A 17,530-nucleotide genomic window follows, 5' to 3' on the forward strand; every position below is an offset into this window, starting at 1 on the left:
GTCGATGAGCTCGTCGTCATGCCGGCCCTTCTCCACCAGGGTCCCCATCTGACTCCTGAGTGTCTTCACCTCACTCGCCAGCACCTTGTTCCGAGACCTCACGCCCTCACACTTCTTTCTCAGCTCCTCAAGCTCTCTCTGGAGGGCGTCCCGCTCACTGGCAAGTTTCTGTAAATAGAAAGTGAGGGCACGGGCAGCAGGGCTGTGTGGGGCCTTGGCCACGTCTTCCCTGGCTCCCACTCCGTGGCAAGGCCTGGGGCTGCGCTGGGGGTGCTTGCTGAAGGCCACAGAGCCAGTCACTACAGCCAGGGCCCTGGGTCCCAGCCCAGGCCTCTCAGGGACGTCAGGTGGCCAGCAGCCCCCACCCTCGCCCCAGCACATGACAGCACTGACGAATGACAGCACTCCCCACCTCCGCCCGAGACGCGGGCTTCCTGCACTTGAGAGGGAAGCCGGCCAACTGCGTGTGTCCTCCAGAGAGCGTGGCCAGTGCTGCTTGTGAACCTTCCCACGCTGGGGAAAGGAGAACAGCCGCACTTCAGAAAAAGTGCTAGGCTGGGTTCCCACTACAGCACCTCGCCCCACCAGGAGCCGGAATGAGAAGGGAGGGTCTGTCCCCACGTCCTCCGTGACCAGCTGGCACGGATCACTTTGTCAGCTACCAGCTGGAAACTCAGCGCAGCACCTGTCTTTGGAGTCTCTCCCTCACTCACCCCTTCATTCTCAAGGGTTTCCTGAGGGCTTACTATGGGCTGAGTACTGCTTTACAGATGCCGGGGGACAGCAAAAAGCAAAACAGTCCTTGTCCTCAAGGAGCTGACACCCTAATGGAGGAGACAGATGACCCCACATAGTGACAGACGCGAATCTGAAAGTGGGAAACAGTAACGTCGAGAGGGTGGCCCAGGCTGGAGTGCAGTGGCGTGATCTCGGCTCACTGCCACGGTCAGGGAGGCCTCTGCACAGGTGGCATCTGAGCAGAGACGGAAGGAGGGAGGGGAGGGCAGAGGCCCTGGGCAGAACGCGCGCGGTGGGGGCGCGGCGAGTGGACCCTAGAGACAAGCTGGAGGCCTGAGGAGGAGCTCGGGCAGTGGGTGACATCCGCTGCCTGGTCCCGAGGGTGACTCGTTGCTGGAAAAGTGTTTTCATGTCCTTGGCGAAGTGAATTATAGAAATGCGAAGCAAACATGAATCCACAGGACGCGAGCCCTCTGAAGGGGGCACTCCGCACCGGCTGCCCTCCTGCCTACACACTCCAGACTCCCACGGGTGCCTGGCAGAGGGAACGCAAGCAGGAAGCCGTTTCCTTCCTCCCGCCGCAGCATCCTGTGGTCAGTCCAACTGCCCAACATCATCTGAACTGTGCGAGCGCGTATGTCCAAGTGAGGTGCGTCTGAAACCCATCAGCTCCAAATCTCAGCTCCCTGTCTCCCCTTGAACGCACCCTGCCTCCCTTACCCACCTGCCATACTCCCTAGAAGCCCTTTAGGACTCTTCCTCCCCCTCTCTCTTCCTTGAGCCCCGGGAAGTCTGTGCGCACAGCCCCCGGTGCCTGGCCCTTCCACAACAGTTCACCATCTCGGCGAAGGTCCTCGGTCATCTCCAGGATCACCACTCCGCCTCCCATTCCGCTTCCCACCTATTCCTCCTCTTGCTCCAACCATGTGACCTTTCCAAATGGACAGCTGACCACCTCCCTCCACAACTTAAAACCCTTTGGTGGGCTGGGTGTGATGGCTCACGCCTGTAATCCCAGCACTTTGGGAGGCTGAGGCAGGTGGATCACCTGAGGTTAGGAATTTGAGACCAGCCTGACCAACATGCTGAAAACCCGTCTCTACTAGAAATACAAAAATTAGCCGGGCGTGGTGGCAGGTGCCTGTAATCCCAGCTACTTGGGAGGATGAGGCAGGGGAATTGCTTGAACCGCAGAGGCAGAGGTTGCAGTGAGCCGAGATCGTGCCACTGCACTCCAGCCTGGGCGACAGAGCAAGACTTCACCTAAGAAAGCAAAAACAAAAACCTCTGGTGGTTCTCCACAGCCTTCAAGACACAGGCCAAAAGTCCCGGCCAGCACAAAAGGCCCGCAGGCCTGGCCCTCGGGGGTCTCACCGTCCCCTCCTCACGGCTGATGGTCTAGAGTGTGGGAGGTGCAGCGCGGCCAGGGTCACAGCGTCCCTAACACAGGGCCTGGCCCAGAGTCGGTGCTCACAGGCAAAAGTCTCCTGATGGAAAGGCAAGGCCTCACGGTCAGGTACCTTGCTGCCAGGGCCACGGAAGTGGGCCTGTCGTGTGGCCTGCCTGCACCTCTTCCTGCTGCTTCTGCTGCCTTCTTTAAAGCGGCCCCCACTCCCCACTCTCACGGCAAGTTTGGGGAGGCTAACTCATCCGCCAAACTTTGGGGCAGGTATCTGAAGCTTGACCAATCAAAACACCCTGTACTCCTGGCCACAGGGATGGACCCAGGGATGGCCACATGACCCAAGCTAGACTGAAGACACTCAGTTCTAGGACTTTGTTGGAACTATTTGGACAGAGAAGTCCTTTGTCTGTGGAGGCTGCACTGGAGGGGGAAGCTGGGACTAGCCAGGGTCCCTGTGGAGGAGAGCGGCGCCAGCCCGGGAGCTGGTGGTGCGGCCAGCAAGGCCCCGCTCCGCACCTGAAGCCAGGCCCCTTCCGGATTGTTCATTCATATGGACCGATAACTCCTCTGTTGCTTAACCCTGGTAGAGTTAGAGTTCCAACGTGCCCAGTGCAGCCAGTGAGACGCGGCCCCCAAAGCTGAGTGCAGCCTGCCCACCTCTTTCATCAGCCTGGGACTTTCCTCCTTGAAGCCGAATCTAACCCTCTCACACTTCTGGGGCCGTGACCGTCTCCCTCTCCCCTTTACATCGGGAGAATTTCAGGGGCAGCGTCTCCGAAACAGCCAGGATGGGGCCAAGCAAAGCTGATTGAATGGGCTCACAGTGAGGCCCTGGTCAGGCACCTCAGGCTGGTTTGACAGGACGTGAGGAACATGCGGAGGTGACCCAGGTGGGGGGGCGACTCCTGCCTAGAAGGGTGGCTCTGAGCCCTGCAGGCAGCATCGGGACCTCCCGCTCCCACAGCCCGGCTGGCTCCTCCCTGGGCAGTGTTACCTCCAGGCCTTCCTGCTTCTCCCTCTCCAAGCTGCGGATCCTCAGCAGGTGTTTCTCCTGTGCCGACAGCTTCCGTGGGTCTGGGCACACAGACAACTCATCGCTGCCTGTTCCTGCAGGCTGGCTCCGGGCCTGGCCCAGCTGCTTCTCAAGCTCTCGAACCTGAGGGTGGTAAAACCCGTCATTCACAGTGGGTCTGCAGCCAGCCCCTGCTACTCACAAGTGATCAGAGACCCCACAGACTGAAGACGGAACCGCGTCTCCAGATGGCTGTGGAAGCCCCACCGGAGGAGGACGAGGGCTGGGGCGTGACCTGAGCTAGCACAGCAGAAGGCACCAGGCAAGTTCAGCTTAGAAAAAAGAGAACATCACTGTCTCTCAGGGGCTGTCTGAGGCTGGGAAGCACAGCTGTGGCCCCAGGAGCCTGGGAGGGATAGGATGGCAGCTCTCAGTTCAAGAAAGTACTTTCTTATTTCATTTGTTTAGAGACAGAGTCTTGCTCTGTCGCCCAGGCTGGGGTGCGGTGGTATAATCATGGCTCACTGTCATCTCTGCCTCCTGGGCTCAAGCAATCCTCCCACCGCAGCCTCCTGAGGAGCTGGGACATGCCACTGTATATAATAATTTATATATATATATACTTATATATATACATATAATTTTGTATATATACATACAAATATATATATATATAAATTAATTTTGTATATATATATATTTTTGTGTGTATACATATGTGTGTGTGTGTGTATATATGTACACGCACATATATATATTGTAGAGACGGGTTTCACCATGTTGCCCAGGCTGGTCTTGAACTCCTGGGCTCAAGTGATCTGGCCACCTCAGCCTCCCAAAGTGCCAGGCAAGGAGGAACTTTCTACTGACAGACCACCTAAGACTGGGCAGGCCCCTCAGGAGGCGAAGGTCACTTACAGGAGGTACTGCAGAGGTTACGCAGGGTTTGGAAGCAGAGAGTGGCTCAAAGCCTCATGTACCGTGTGACCGCAGACGGGTGGCCTCTCTGAATCTCAGCTCCCTCACCTGAGAGCACGCCCTGCGTAGCACTGTCATGTGAGGCTGTCTGAGCCTGAGAATCCTCTGAGGTTCTTGGACTGACCTATCTTGGTGCTCATTCCAGATCAACAAACTAGAGTTCTAGGGGAAGGGCCTCAGCATCTGCATTTTAAATGCTAAGGTGATTTTTAGGATTAGGTAACTTTGTAAAATCCCAAGACGGTCTAGGTGAAGCCATCAACACAGCCTGGCCCGCGTGAGCTCTCGGCAAGTGGCAGATAGATGTCATCCCACAGAACAATGCCCTTATCGCCCTGGTAACCCTGGGGTAGAAGCAGACAACTCCTAGGGTCCTTCCCACCCTGGTTTCTGCGTCAACGCAACCAAATGGCAGAACAGCGCTGGTAAACTTGAGCCAGGAAAGGAAGCACAATTGGCTAGGCTACCTGGCCAAGGGCAGGGGCACGGCTTTGGCAGCACCCGTCAGTGCCCTCGTGTGGCGCTGTGTGGCAATTCCGCTTAATCATTAAAGAACACTGTTGCCTTTAAGAATTCGACATACAACGTAATAAGTTGTTTTGTCTTCTTGCGGCCAACACTGTGTGTCACCCCATTTCACAGGTGTGAGGATGACGACAGAGGAAGATGAAGGGATTTGCCCAAGGCCACCGAGCTGGCAGACCAGTGGGCAAACCTCACCTCAGGCGTCTACAACCCCAAGGCCATGCATGGGTCATCATCTGCTTCCTGGAGTTGTTCCCCCTCTATGTTGGCTTCCAGGACCCCACGGCAGACACGAGGACCAAAGCCACTGTGACCCTTGAAGTCCCCGGGAACAAGGGTGATACGCTTGGCAAAGAGTGGAAATCAGAGCTGCTCACGGGCTTCTCAGTCGAAGGGAAAAGGTGAAAGAACCACACGTAACCTTCACGCAGTGCTCGCTCCGTGACTTACAAGTACCGACTCAACTCTCCCAACAACCCTGTGGGGTAGGTACCGCTGTTATCCCCATTACACAGATGAGGAAACTGAGGTACAGAGCTAAAGAAGCTTGCTTGAGGTCACACAGCTGGTGAGCAGAGAGCTGGGATTTGAATCTGAGCCGCGGGGCTCCCGAGCCCCTGCCGCCAGCCTCTTTTGGAATGCTCCAAAACATTCAGATAATAAAGAGGGAGACAAGGCTAAGTTTTATTGGGTAATTAAACTTTCAAAAGACTACAAGCATCTGGACAAAACTGAAAAGCTTACAACAGTCACGCAAATTTACACGAACTAGGAAAAGAAGATGCCTGGAGTAAAAGAAATCAACCAAAGGCGCCGGCATTTGTGCAGCCCCGGTGCCTGGCGCGTGGGGTCATGTACGAGCTTGTTCATTAAGTAACAGGTTAAAATCAGGCTGGCTGGCGAGAAGGGGACACATTGTGAGACCTAAAGGCCTTTTCTGGGTACTGTGTGCTGAAGTCTCTAAGGGGCCAGGGCAGGTCTTTCTGGGATGTTCTAAATCCTTAGAAGTCTGATGACTCACCCACCTTGCTTTGCAAAACGAGAATTTGTTGAGCCCGACCCCTCCAGGTCCCCGGCAAGGACAGGAGCTGCTGGACATCGATGCCTTCCCCGACCTCGCTGGCCAAAACCTGAAATAGGGCAGGGCCTTCAGTGTGGCCAAAAGAGAGGGCTCCAGCAGACCCTGGCGGGGCTGCGTTTTTACAAGCACACTTGGAAGCAGCCTTCACCTACACAACCTTCTTCCATCCCAGAGCGCAGCCCTCCAAGATCAGTCTTCCATGTCCCAAGGGCAGCTCTCCCTGGGAAAGTAGTGAACCCATCACCCCTGGCACTTCTTGGCAGTGCTTAGAGCAACCAAGAAGCCGCCGACCACGCCCAGATCGGGCCCCTTGCTCCTGACCTACTCTGGGACTGCTGAGCCGCAAAGCTGACCGACACCTGCTTCCCTAACCCACTCAGCTGTCACCTCGAGCTGAGCTAATTCTGGCTATGGGAAGCGCATCGCCACAGAGCCCTGCCCTCTGTGAAAAGCCACAGGCAAGTGGACCTCTGAGTGCAGCAAAAGGTGGGCTACTGAATGTCAGCTGGGGCACTGTGGTCCAGGAAGGACCCAGCTTTGCAGCTGTTGACGGGCAGCACTCTCCCAACCTCAAGGATCTGCGGCAGCAACAATACACTCAGCCTGTGACCTGGGCCCCTCTGAGGCTGTCACAGAAACCCCACCCAGCACACCAAGCCTCTGGCGCTCGCCTCCACAAGAGAACACTGTTTTGGAAATCTTGGCCAGTCTGAGTGGTTGCAGCAGGGAATTCACTATGTAAATAAAAATAAATAACGAAGCAGCTGGGCCTGTGTCCCAAGTCTGAGCATTTTCCTTTGAAAGGGTCCTCTAATACACAGTAACCTACTCATGTTCTGTTACAGAGAGCGGGGCAGAAGGCAGGGCTTGGCAGGCTTCCAAGTTAAGGGTGACATTAAGGGGAGACCCAGGATCTACTGGGGCACAAGGAGTCAGGGAAGGCTTAATGGACTCTCCCTGGGTGGACTCAGTCCAGAGCAGGGCAGGCATCACAAGGGCATGTGTGCTGGGGGTGGGGACCGAGGGCTGGTGGGAGGAAGGACTGGACCTGGAGCCTGACCCAGAGCAAGCAGTGTGCTCACAGGGCTGGGCACTCAGGCTCCAGAATGGAACCCACGGTGCCAGCCATGTTCTTCCCAAGTCCAGCCCCAGCCACATAAGAAGCCCCAGCCCTGGCTCTGAAAGACCTTCTGCGCCACCCGCAGCTCCTGCTTCACAGACTGGATCTGGTTACGGAGGTCACTCATCTTCAAGGCGGTGGCTGCCAGCCTGTCCTGCAGGGCCTTCACCTCTGGGGTCTCCCGCTGTGGGGAAGGACAGGAGAGAAGGTAGTCACTATTGCCGACATGTGAACAGTCACCATAGCCCCCATTTACCCAAGTCTGTGCCAGGCACTGTGCTGAGTGTTTGACACGGAGTGACTCATTGAATCCTCACCAAGTCCTGTCAGGTAGGTTCTCTCACAGGTAGGCCCCTCATAGGTGCAGAATGGAGGCTGGTGGAAGGTCAGTCCTCCACTTGGGCTGACTGGTTAATCAAGGTGGAACCTGGATTTGAATCCTGGCAGCTTAGCTTTGGGGCTGGGCTTTCTGCAGAGCGTTGCACACACATGGATGCAGGCCTTGCCCTAGAGGTGGGGCATCTGCAGAGAGCTGTGGCACCACATGTCCGACACCTCCCGGGTGTGGACCCTCCGCTGTGCTCAGAGATCCACATCGAAGCTAAGCCACCGTCACTCAGAATACAGAGGAAACCCTGTTATTCCCAGAAGGCAGCCCAGCGTGGAGGAGTCGCAGCACCCTAATTCAGGGCCCGCCTCTCCCAGAACTGTCAGCTTGGACCTTGGGCTCTCTTTCCTAGCAGTGACCACTGAACAGAAATAAGGACCCATTTTAATTTCCAAAAGCTCATCTCTGTGGCTTGAGGAACTGCAACAAGCCCATGAAAACTGCCTGCTGAAACTCTCAGCAACGTTTTTTTTTTTAACCCACTGTTTTATTTAAACTATCTGGATAGAAATTTTTCTTAAATGTGCTGACTACTTCTCGGTCTTCAATAGACACTCCCGTGACTCACAGACATTTGACGAGGGACCTTCAAGGTCAGCCCATTCAAACCCCTTTCTTGAAAATAAGGTCGAGAGGGGAGGCAATTTGCCTTCAGGCTTCAGCTGGTTGGGGTGACACAGGTGGGATCAGAAAGAACACTGGTCCTTCTCCTGCCCTGGCTGACTCTTCCAATGTAAGCTGCTGCTACTGCTGGGCACTGTGGCCGCAGGAACACTGGTTGTTAGGCTGAGCATCCCAGCAGGCAATGATGCCAGGGCCCTCTGCTGCTGCCCCACAGGGCAGAGGGGCTGAACTTCACGCAGCAGGGCTGGTCCTGCAGTGGCTTTCTCCAGCAGGCACAAACAAAGGCTCCTGTGAATGCTGGTGTGAAAGACAGATCCAAGTATACTGGGTCTGGAAAGTTCCATGGCCCCAGAGGCTCGGGGCAGCCCAGCTGAAAACCAGTGTCCAAGAAGCTAGACAGGGACACCTGGTCCAGAAACCCCGGCCTCACCCAGCGTCCTCATCTATGGAATGGGTATAAAAACACTTCCCCATTCCGCTTCCTCCGAGCACCACCATCGGGCTAAAGAGAACAGCCAATGTGAGCAGAATGTGCCAACTGGGAACTTACATGAGACATAAGCACATTTATGTTCTGTGTTCTTCCTTCTGCCTGGCTGCCCGCCATCCCTGCACACTCTGCTGGGTGCCTGTCTCTCCTCCTGTTAAATGTGTGGCTTTGAATCTGCCCTGGGTTGGGAAGCAACGCTCCTCCACCCCCTGCCACGCCCCTGCCCTTCCTGTCAGATCTCCAGTGCCATCAGCCCCAGTGGCCCTGACCTCCGGGGTGGCCTGACCTCGGGGGTGACCCTGACCTCGGGGGTGGTCTGACCTCAGGAGTGACCCTGACCTCGGGGGTGACCCTGACCTCGGGGGTGGCCTGACCTCGGAAGTGACCCTGACCTCGGGGGTGACCCTGACCTCGGGGGTGGCCTGACCTTGGGAGTGACCCTGACCTCGGGGGTGGCCCTGACCTCAGAGGTGGCCTGACCTCGGGGGTGGCCTGACCTCGGGAGTGATGCTGACCTCGGGGGTGGCCTGACCTCGGAGGTGACCCTGACCTCGGGAGTGACCGTGACCTCAGGGGTGGCCCTGACCTCGGGGGTGGCCTGACCTCGGGAGTGACCCTGACCTTGGGGGTGGCCCGACCTCGGAGGTGACCCTGACCTCGGGAGTGACCCTGACCTCAGGGGTGGCCTGACCTCGGATACCGAGGGCCCTGGGACTACATGAACGTCCATGTGGCTGCTGTGACCTCGCAGGGTCTCTTGGATCTCATCAGAGCATGGAAAAAGCGCACAGACGGTTCTGGCTCTAGAACCTGGGCCCTGCCCAAGCCTCCTTTTCTCATCTGTAAAATGGGGCCATGCAATGCCAACCTCAGGGAGCCTGTAAGCGTGGCTAAGATAATGCACATCGAGGGTGCTGTCTGGGGCAGCTGATGGAGGGCAATGCTGGCAGGCCTCGCCTGGCTTGAGTGGGCAGTGGGCAAGGGGGCTGAGGGCCAGACGGTGCTCTGGAGGGCCTAGGTCAGGCCCCGTCCTCCTGGCTTAGGCAGCTGAGCTAATCCTACCTCCAAACCACTTGAGAGCTTTCTGCCAAGAGTGGAATTCCACAGGCTTTGTAGGGGGTCTGCATATGGGCACACCCCCTCCGCTACCCCGGGCTGTTTCCTTTGAGGGAATAACTAAAACGCAGTCCACGGGGAGCGGACACCAATGCCGCTCACATCACGGCCTCCCGAAGCCCCACGCAGAGGGAAGGGTGCTCGGCTCCACTGGAATGTGCTTTGGAGGCTCTGGCTGGAACGTGGACTGGGCCTGCGTGCCTGGAGTGGAGCAGCTTTCTGAGGGGAACATTGCTTTAGCTCTCACTCTGATTGGGAGATGGCAGGGACAGGGACAGCGCGTGACACTGACGAATCCAGACACAGCCCATCACACACTGTTCTCTCCAAACCTGGAACCTCCCGGCTCCCTGTGGCCACAGAGTAAAGTCAAAACTCCTGCTCCAGCTGCCATTCAAGGGCTCCCTCTGTGGGTGACTTCACCCCAGCTTTTCCGGCTTCCATCCCCTTAACCTGTGAGCTCTGGGCTGCAGTCAAGTGTTACCCAGCAGACACTCAGTGCACCTTCCCCCTCTTCCTTCTCCAGTAAGGCCAGCTCAGGGTCACCCTCCTCCGTCCCAGCGTCTAGCTGCAGGCTTAATGGAGGGCGGACTCCTCTGTGAGCTCAGAGCACTGGGGCCCTCTCCGAAGTCCTCTCCACATCCCACGTTCCAATGACTCCCATTCCTCCCCCGGGATTCTCCACAGACAGAGCCTCTGGTTTTGTCTGTTTGTTTGTTTTTTGAGACAGAGTCTCACTCTGTCACCCAGGCTGTAGTGCAGTGGCACGATCTCGGCTCACTGCAACCTCCGCCTCCGGGGTTCAAGCAATTCTCCTGCCTCAGTCTCCCGAGTAGCTGGGACTACAGGCGTGCGCCACCATGCCCAGCTAATTGTTGTACTTTTGGTAGAGATGGCGTTTTACCATGTTGGCCAGGCTGGTCTTGAACACGTGACCTCAAGTGACTCACCCGCCTCAGCCTCCCAAAGTGCTGGGATTCCGGGCATGAGCGGCCGAGCCCAGCAGAGGCTGTTTTGATTCCCTGCGTCACAGGGCTTAGAAAGTCCCATCAGGCTGAGCATCAGCTTCCTATCGAGGGCAGCTCTAGCTGGGGCCTTGGAGGTGCCCAATACTCGGAATAGACCAGGGGCAGCTTAGCAGTGTCCCCTGGAGCCAGGAAAGGGCCTGAAGAATCCTCAGTCCAGCCCCGAGGAGAGCCCCTCTGCCGCCTCCCCAGCAATGAGACAGGTTTATACAAGACTAGACTTGAGGCGGTGCATTCTCCCAGAGCCTGACGGACCCATTGCTGCATACCGGGGACTGCACCGTCCTCAAGGAACGCAGAGGCAATCCCACCCTGAGGTGCAGGCGGCAGGGAAGACTGGGCTAGAACACAGGCAGCAAACTGGGAGTCCTGGGCTTGGCTGCCTCTCTCGCCACTGGCCTGGCTTCCCAGGAAAACCCTCGGGAAGCCTCCTGGAATGTTACTTAGACTCTGATGCCATTTACTGTTTGGCTTGGGGACAAAGCAACCCCCAGGTCAGTCTGCCTTCCTCTTGTGGAGCTGCAGTTCCCACCTCCTGAGTTTCAAGAACTGTTCACTGGTTTATAAAATGGGCTGTAGGGGACAAGTCCCCATTTCCAACAGCCAGTTTGGCTCTGTAGATTTGGAGCTCCACCAAAGGGAGAGGGCTGATAATATGATATAATTCACCACCGCCCTAAAGAACAGGACCCCACTGGGCAGTGGTGAGCTCCCTGCCACTGCAGTAAGGTGGAGGCTGCATGTGTCCCCAGTGAGGGTGCTGGACAGGGGCTGGCCGGGAGGTCAGCTGGGATGACAGTGGGAGGTCAGCTGGACCAGGCCTTCCCTCCTGATCCCGAGGTTCCAGGGTCCAGGGTTCTCAGGCTCCTCCCAGCCTTCCTTTCTGGAGACAGAGCTGGAGCGACACCCTCCACGGCTTCTGACAGGACATTACTGGCCTCAGGCCACAGACTTGGTGCTGCCCTCTGACGTCTGCTCTGAAGAGGCAGCAATGGTAGCCAATGGATGGGCACTTGGCTCGGCAGCGGGTGGGGCGGGGTGGGCTCGGGGGGAGGTACCTACACACGGTGAAGGAGGGCCCAGGCCGGGGGCTGCCTCGCAGAGTCCCCAGCACAGAAGAGAATTCGTACCAATGCTCCGTCTCCCGTCCGCGTCCTTGGCGGCCCGGCTCCCGCGTCGGCAGCCCCCTTGGCTGGCAGCCTGGTCAGGGCTGACTGCAGCTGAAAAAGCAAACCTCACACTTCACACTCTGCTCAGCAATTGTGCAGCCCAAAGAAAGCACTCTGGTGCCACTGTGTGTGTGGTGACCTATCTTGGTGGTGCGTCCTTTTAGCTCACTTTAGGGTCACTCATGGAACGGCTCCCCTTTAGAAACCGCTCTGGAATGGAGAGGGTTTACCTGACCGTCTGGCCCCCTCCCTAGCTGCACTGTAGAAGCAGCCCAAGGGCTCACTAACAGCTTAATAGGTAATAATGCTTCACTCATCATCTGTCTCCTGGAGTTCCAACCACAGCCTAGGAGGCAGGGCATAAAACACGATGGATTTCAGGTTACAGATGAATAGATGAGGCCAGAGACACCGTGAAGCCCGCTGGAGGCCCACAGCATTGGATTTAAAATGACGCACGGCCGGGCGTGGTGGCTCACGCCTGTAATCCAAGCACTTTGGAGGCCACGGCAGGCGGATCACCTGAGGTTGGGAGTTCAAGACCAGCCTGACAAACACGGTGAAATCCTGTCTTTAAAAAAATAAATAAAATAAAATGAAGTACCACCACACACTGTGTGATCTGAGAAAGCCTCTTAACCTTCCAACTTCAGCCCTTCCAGCTACACATGGAGAAGCTGGGAAGGCTCCCTCTTGCCCGTGCTGGGAGTCCCAGGGCCCCTCACTTCCCGCTCCAGCTCCTGGATGCGACTGGTCAGCTGCTTCACTCTGGTTTTTGCACCCTCTGATTCTGCCATCAACACCCGGTTCTTTTTTGATAGCTCCACAATTTTGGTGGCGACCACGTCTCCAGCTATACCAGCTGTCCCTAAAAAGAAGGGAATGGTGAGATCAATTAAAACATCAAACTCACACCCCACCACGGACAACACCAGGGTCTTGAGATCTAAAGCTGCTTGGCATGGATGCTCATAAAGGGCACTGGCTTAGGAGGGGCACCATACACTGAGCAGCCCTGGGCCCCAACTCCCATGAGTGGAAATGCAGCCGCTCAGAGGTTCAGCATGTTCTAGCAAAATTATAAAAGCAGAAAGCAGAGTTTTCCTTCTGTGAGACTCAGGTTTATCAGTCCAGTGCTTCATGCCATCCTCAGTGACAGGGTCATGTCCACATCCCTGTAACTCTGCTGTGCCCTCTGATGTGTAGGGTGCAGTCCCCTTGGCCCTTCTATGGCTTTGGACTCAGCCACGTGGCTTGCTTTGGCCAAAGGCATGTTACCAGATAAGGTGCAGACAAGGCAGAGGCGTGAAAAGCACTCACGCAGTTAAACTCGCCGGCTTGCGTATGCCCACCCCAGGAAGAGCATATCTGGCTGCTGGTCTCAAGAGTCAGGAGCGTAACGCGAGGAACCAACCCAGCCAGCCTGGCCCCGATCGGTGTTCAAGCTAAATAAGCGCTTACTGCTGCCGAGACTGCGTGGTTGTTTCTTACAGAGTTTGGTGGTAACACGTACCCAACACAAAGGCATACACTCATTTAGCAAATATTTGTTTTCTATCAAGTGCTGGGTCCTCTTGGTATTACGGAGTCCACAGTGGATAAAAAAGACTCATGGAGTTTACATTCAAGTAGGGAAGACAGATGGTTTAAAACCTCAAAGAAATAACTACATATTCTAATACACAGGAGTAAGTGTTGGGAAATATAGGGGAGCTGGGCAAGGGGTAAGAATGAGGAGGTGACGCTATTTTAGGTGACTGGCCGGGAACGGCTCTCTGAGGAGGTGAGGTGTGAACAGACACCTGAATGAATGAAGTGAGGGCTCAAACCAGGAAGAGTGTTCTCACCTAGGAAGGGTATTCTAAGCAGAGGAGATGCAGGTACAAAGGTCTGCAGGTGGGAACGTGCTTAGAGCATGTGAGGACCATCAAGGACCCCAGCGTAGAGGGAAGGCTCCCTGCAGTGGGTGAGGGAGGGAGGGAGGCTGGAGGGTGCGGACGGGGGAAGCTGCATGGGCGGGCGCTGTGCAGAGGGCGGGCGCTGGGAGCCAGCCCAGCGTGGTCACTGCCCAGCTGTGGCCCTGACAGCCCCTCACCCTCTCTGGAGTACAGCTCCATCGGTGTGATGGCAGATGTGGTCAGATGGTCGGCGGGCTTCCTGAATGCTTCTGACACGGTAGCAGGGAGTAACTGGCAGGCCTGTTTTCAGTCCTGCTTTTAACATGGCCATCACATGCCTCAGAACAAGATGACGGGTGACAACTAGTGGCAAACAGGCACTCGATGGCTTTCAAATCACCTCCTGCCAGCCTGGCCAAGGCAGCAAGGGGGCAACCAGGAGCAGCTGCCCTTGGAATCTCATGTCTGCGTCTGCTGAGGAGGACAAGGACACCCCAAGAGAAAGGCTCAGAGCCGGCCTGGAGGCCTGGAGCATCTTGACGGCACACTTGGCTCTTTAACAGGCTGTATGTCGGGGGTGTCGGGGTGGTGATAATACAGGATCACTGTGAAAATCATCAACTCCAGCAGTTAAAAAAACTGCAATTTCAGCAGAGGTCTGGTTCCGGTTAAGATGGAGTGAGCACATTCTGCCCTATCTCCTTCGCTGAATACAACCAAAAGCCTGGATAGGGTGTGGAGGCGGCGCCCTGAGCGTTCTGGAAGTGAACGGTGGCAAGCGTTCTGGGGAAGGAAAGCAGACGAGAAGCACAAAGGGTCTGGTGGCACGTTCCCTCCCAGGACTCAGATCAGCACAAATCCTGAACTGGCCATCAGAAAGAGGGCCAAGAGAATGCCTTTCGAGTGCAGACAGCACGAAGTGGGGCTCGGACAGAATGGAAAGAATCCTCTGGGTTTCTTTTTTTTTTAAATTATTTACCAACCCTGTCTCCAGGCAAGCTCTGCTCTTGAAGCTGCAACCCCTGATCAATGGGGGTCGAATTGATGGAAGCACAGAAATGCTGAGTATCTGGCTAAAGAGAATAGTCCTGCCTTCAGGTTTGTTAAAATATGTATAACAGTTGAAAGCAAAAAGCACAGCACTGACTGCTAGGGTTTTCAATATATATACGGATATAATACCGACACATCCTGCAATATATAGGGAGAGGTGAAGGGACCTGGATGGTGGCAAAGTTTCTAGATTCCATTTGAAGTAGTAAAATGTTAGTTCTATGTAGACTATGAAAAGGTAAGTAAGTATCATTAGAACAATCACTAGAAAAAAGTGCAAAAAAAAAAATAGTAAACAAACAAAAGCCAAAAGCAATCACTAAAAATCCGGCCAAAGGGAACCAGTCTGTCAGCTGTCAGCGGCCTGTCACTTGCGGCACGGTTTGAAAACACAAATGGGCTTGTCAGATTTTCTCTCCGAAATGTGAAAATGGAAATCAGAAATGGTGACTTCAGAGTGAAGCCTGGACTTCAGTGGTTTTCTGGGACACTTAGGGCTGGCAGTCAGAAGAGGCCATGACCAAGTCTGTGTGTTAGCAAAGACTGGAAGAGACAGTGAGCAATGCGGGGGACTGAGGGAGGGACCCCAGGTCTGCTGCCCGGGCCCACTGGGTGGAGAGGCATCTCCTGCACCGCTGGAGCCCAGCAGCTTCTCTACGCCTGGCAAACGGGCACGCGGCCCCCTCCACAGCTGGATCCTCAGCCAGGCTGAGTCTATACACTCCTCACAGTACAAAGACTTGTCTTCAAGGTTTGTGTTTTTTGTTTCAGACAGAAAAGGCCCAAGAATGGAGGGAGGTGCACTAGGCCCAGGGGTCTTTAGGATACCAGATTCCCCGGGCTTTGTGACTCAGCGCTGACTGACCAGAGTTCTGGTCCCACCCTCAAAAGCATTTACTCTCAAAGACAGGGAGGGACAGTCTTGTGGGTGCAGAGTCAGCCCTGCTGCCCTCTGTGACTGGTGACATCTATAGTACTTTCTGATTTGTGAGCCACCTGGGAATTGCTCAATGGGTGTGTACAGAGCAGATGACAGTCAGGTCCAAAGTCTCCACTCCATCTGCAGGGCCAAAGTCAAACTCATAACCACAGAGCCGATGTCCAGCTCACACCCACAGATCAGAGGTCACTCCCAGACCTGCAAGGCCAAGGTCCTCACTAGACTCATGGGGCCTAGGTCTCCACCAACGCAGCTAAGGTCTACGCAGACGTACAGGGCAAGGCCCAGCCCGGCCCCCACTGGTGGCTGGTCCCAGGATGTCCTCCCAGAGCAGTGGCCTCCCTGTCTCAGTCTACCTTTCTGGAGCAGCAACAGCAGCTGCCGTAAAGTTAACGCCCGTCTCCACTGGAGCTTTTTTTTTCTTTGAGACAGGATCCCACTCTGTTGCCCAGGGTTCAGTGCAGTGGGTGACCACAGCTCACCGCAGGCTGCTGGGCTTTTTCATGTTCACGCCATAACATCTGAGTCAGCGCACCAAAGAGGAACGCACCCCACCAGCCCTTGAACATAATGCAAGCATGATGGCGGGTCCCTGTCACGAGGCCCAGCTGGGTCACCAGCATTGCCTAGGAGGCTGGCCTGCTGGCCTACGTTTTAACCCTTCATTGCCCCCCATGCTCCCATTTTCTGGTGGGCTGGCCTCCCTGGGCCTGCTCTTTTCCTCTACCCTCTCCCTCACTTCCAGGACTCAGCTGGACAAGCTTGACCACACTCGTGGGCACAGGCCCTCCGAACGTGCTGTCTGCCCCGTCTGAAGTCCCCGGACTGCAGGGCAAGGCCTGTCACAACAGTGTGGAGCTACCTGTGAAGGCAAGTCTGTCCTCTTCTATTTTCTTTCTGAGGTGTTTGATTTCAAAGTCCCTTTCCTTCAGCAGCTTACTCAATCGCCCGTTCTCGTCCACTGTTTCCCTGAGCTCGTTTCGAAGGTGTTCAATCTCATCTTCAAGCACCCTACAAGGCAAAGGCAGAATTAATGCTCCTTCAAGGCAAAGACCCTGGTGGGCAGGGGTCAGGCCTCCAGTGCCCAGGTGGACACGCAGACATGCAGATGCAGATACACACACGTGAAAGAAGAAAGGTTTGAATGCCGTATTCATTAGCTGGCTTCAATAGGGAGTTATAAAAAACCCCCAATTAGAATTCATACTTCTTTTAAGCATCCATGGAGCATGCATAAAATATATCACAGGGCTGGGTGTGGTGGCTCACACCTCTAATCCCAGCACTTTGGGAGGCCAAGGCAGGAGTCTGTGACTAGCCTAGGCAACAAAGAGAGACCCTGTCTCTAAAAATGAAAGGAAAAATTAGCCAGGCCTGGTGGTGTACACCTGTGATCCCAGTGACTCCAGAAGCTGAGATGGGAGGATTGCTTGAGCCCAAGAGCTTGAGGCTGCAGTGAGCTGTCATCTTGCACTCCAGCCTGAGTGACAGTGCAAGGCCCTGTCTCTTAAAAAAAAAAAAAGAAAAAGTATTATAAGCTATAAAGGCAATCTTAGCAAATTCCAAATAATAACATTATATAGACTTTCTTCTCTAACGGCAAGTGACTATATTAGAAATCGATAATAAAAAATAGAAATAAAACAAGAGGCTGGGCGCGGTGGCTCAGCCTGTATTCCCAGCACTTTGGGAGGCTGAGGCGGGCAGATCACGAGGTCAAGAGATGGAGACCAACCTGGCCAACATGGTGAAACCCCATCTCTACTAGAAATACAAAAATTAGCTGGGCGTGGTGGCGTGCATCTTGGGAAGCTAAGGCAGGAGAACAGCTTGAACTCTGGAGGCAGAGATTGCAGTGAGGTGAGATCGTGCCACTGCACTCCAGCCTGGCGCAGAGCAAGGCTCCATCAAAAAGGGAAGGAAGGAAGGAGGGAAAGAGTGAAGGAGGGAAGGAGGGAGGGAGGGAAG

The 17,530-nt window shown here is 55.3% G+C and overlaps 1 protein-coding gene across 1 annotated transcript in view; it reads right to left on the minus strand.

Annotated features, from left to right (window-relative positions):
* The window catches only part of CCDC13 (coiled-coil domain containing 13), a 63,214-nt gene that overhangs the window by 31,744 nt on the left and 13,940 nt on the right, over positions 1 to 17,530 (minus strand). The window contains exons 3-9 of the mRNA XM_017540986.2: positions 16,425 to 16,573; positions 12,397 to 12,539; positions 11,633 to 11,722; positions 6,927 to 7,043; positions 5,684 to 5,788; positions 3,138 to 3,299; positions 1 to 168 (exon numbers count right to left, since the gene is read on the minus strand). The exon at positions 1 to 168 is cut by the window's left edge and continues 4 nt beyond it. Coding sequence (XP_017396475.1) covers positions 1 to 168; positions 3,138 to 3,299; positions 5,684 to 5,788; positions 6,927 to 7,043; positions 11,633 to 11,722; positions 12,397 to 12,539; positions 16,425 to 16,573 — 934 coding nt within the window. The remainder of the gene's footprint in view (positions 169 to 3,137; positions 3,300 to 5,683; positions 5,789 to 6,926; positions 7,044 to 11,632; positions 11,723 to 12,396; positions 12,540 to 16,424; positions 16,574 to 17,530) is intronic.

This window comes from Cebus imitator, unplaced genomic scaffold, assembly GCF_001604975.1.
Source record: "Cebus imitator isolate Cc_AM_T3 unplaced genomic scaffold, Cebus_imitator-1.0 Scaffold129, whole genome shotgun sequence".
In the NCBI taxonomy this organism is placed as follows: domain Eukaryota; kingdom Metazoa; phylum Chordata; class Mammalia; order Primates; family Cebidae; genus Cebus; species Cebus imitator.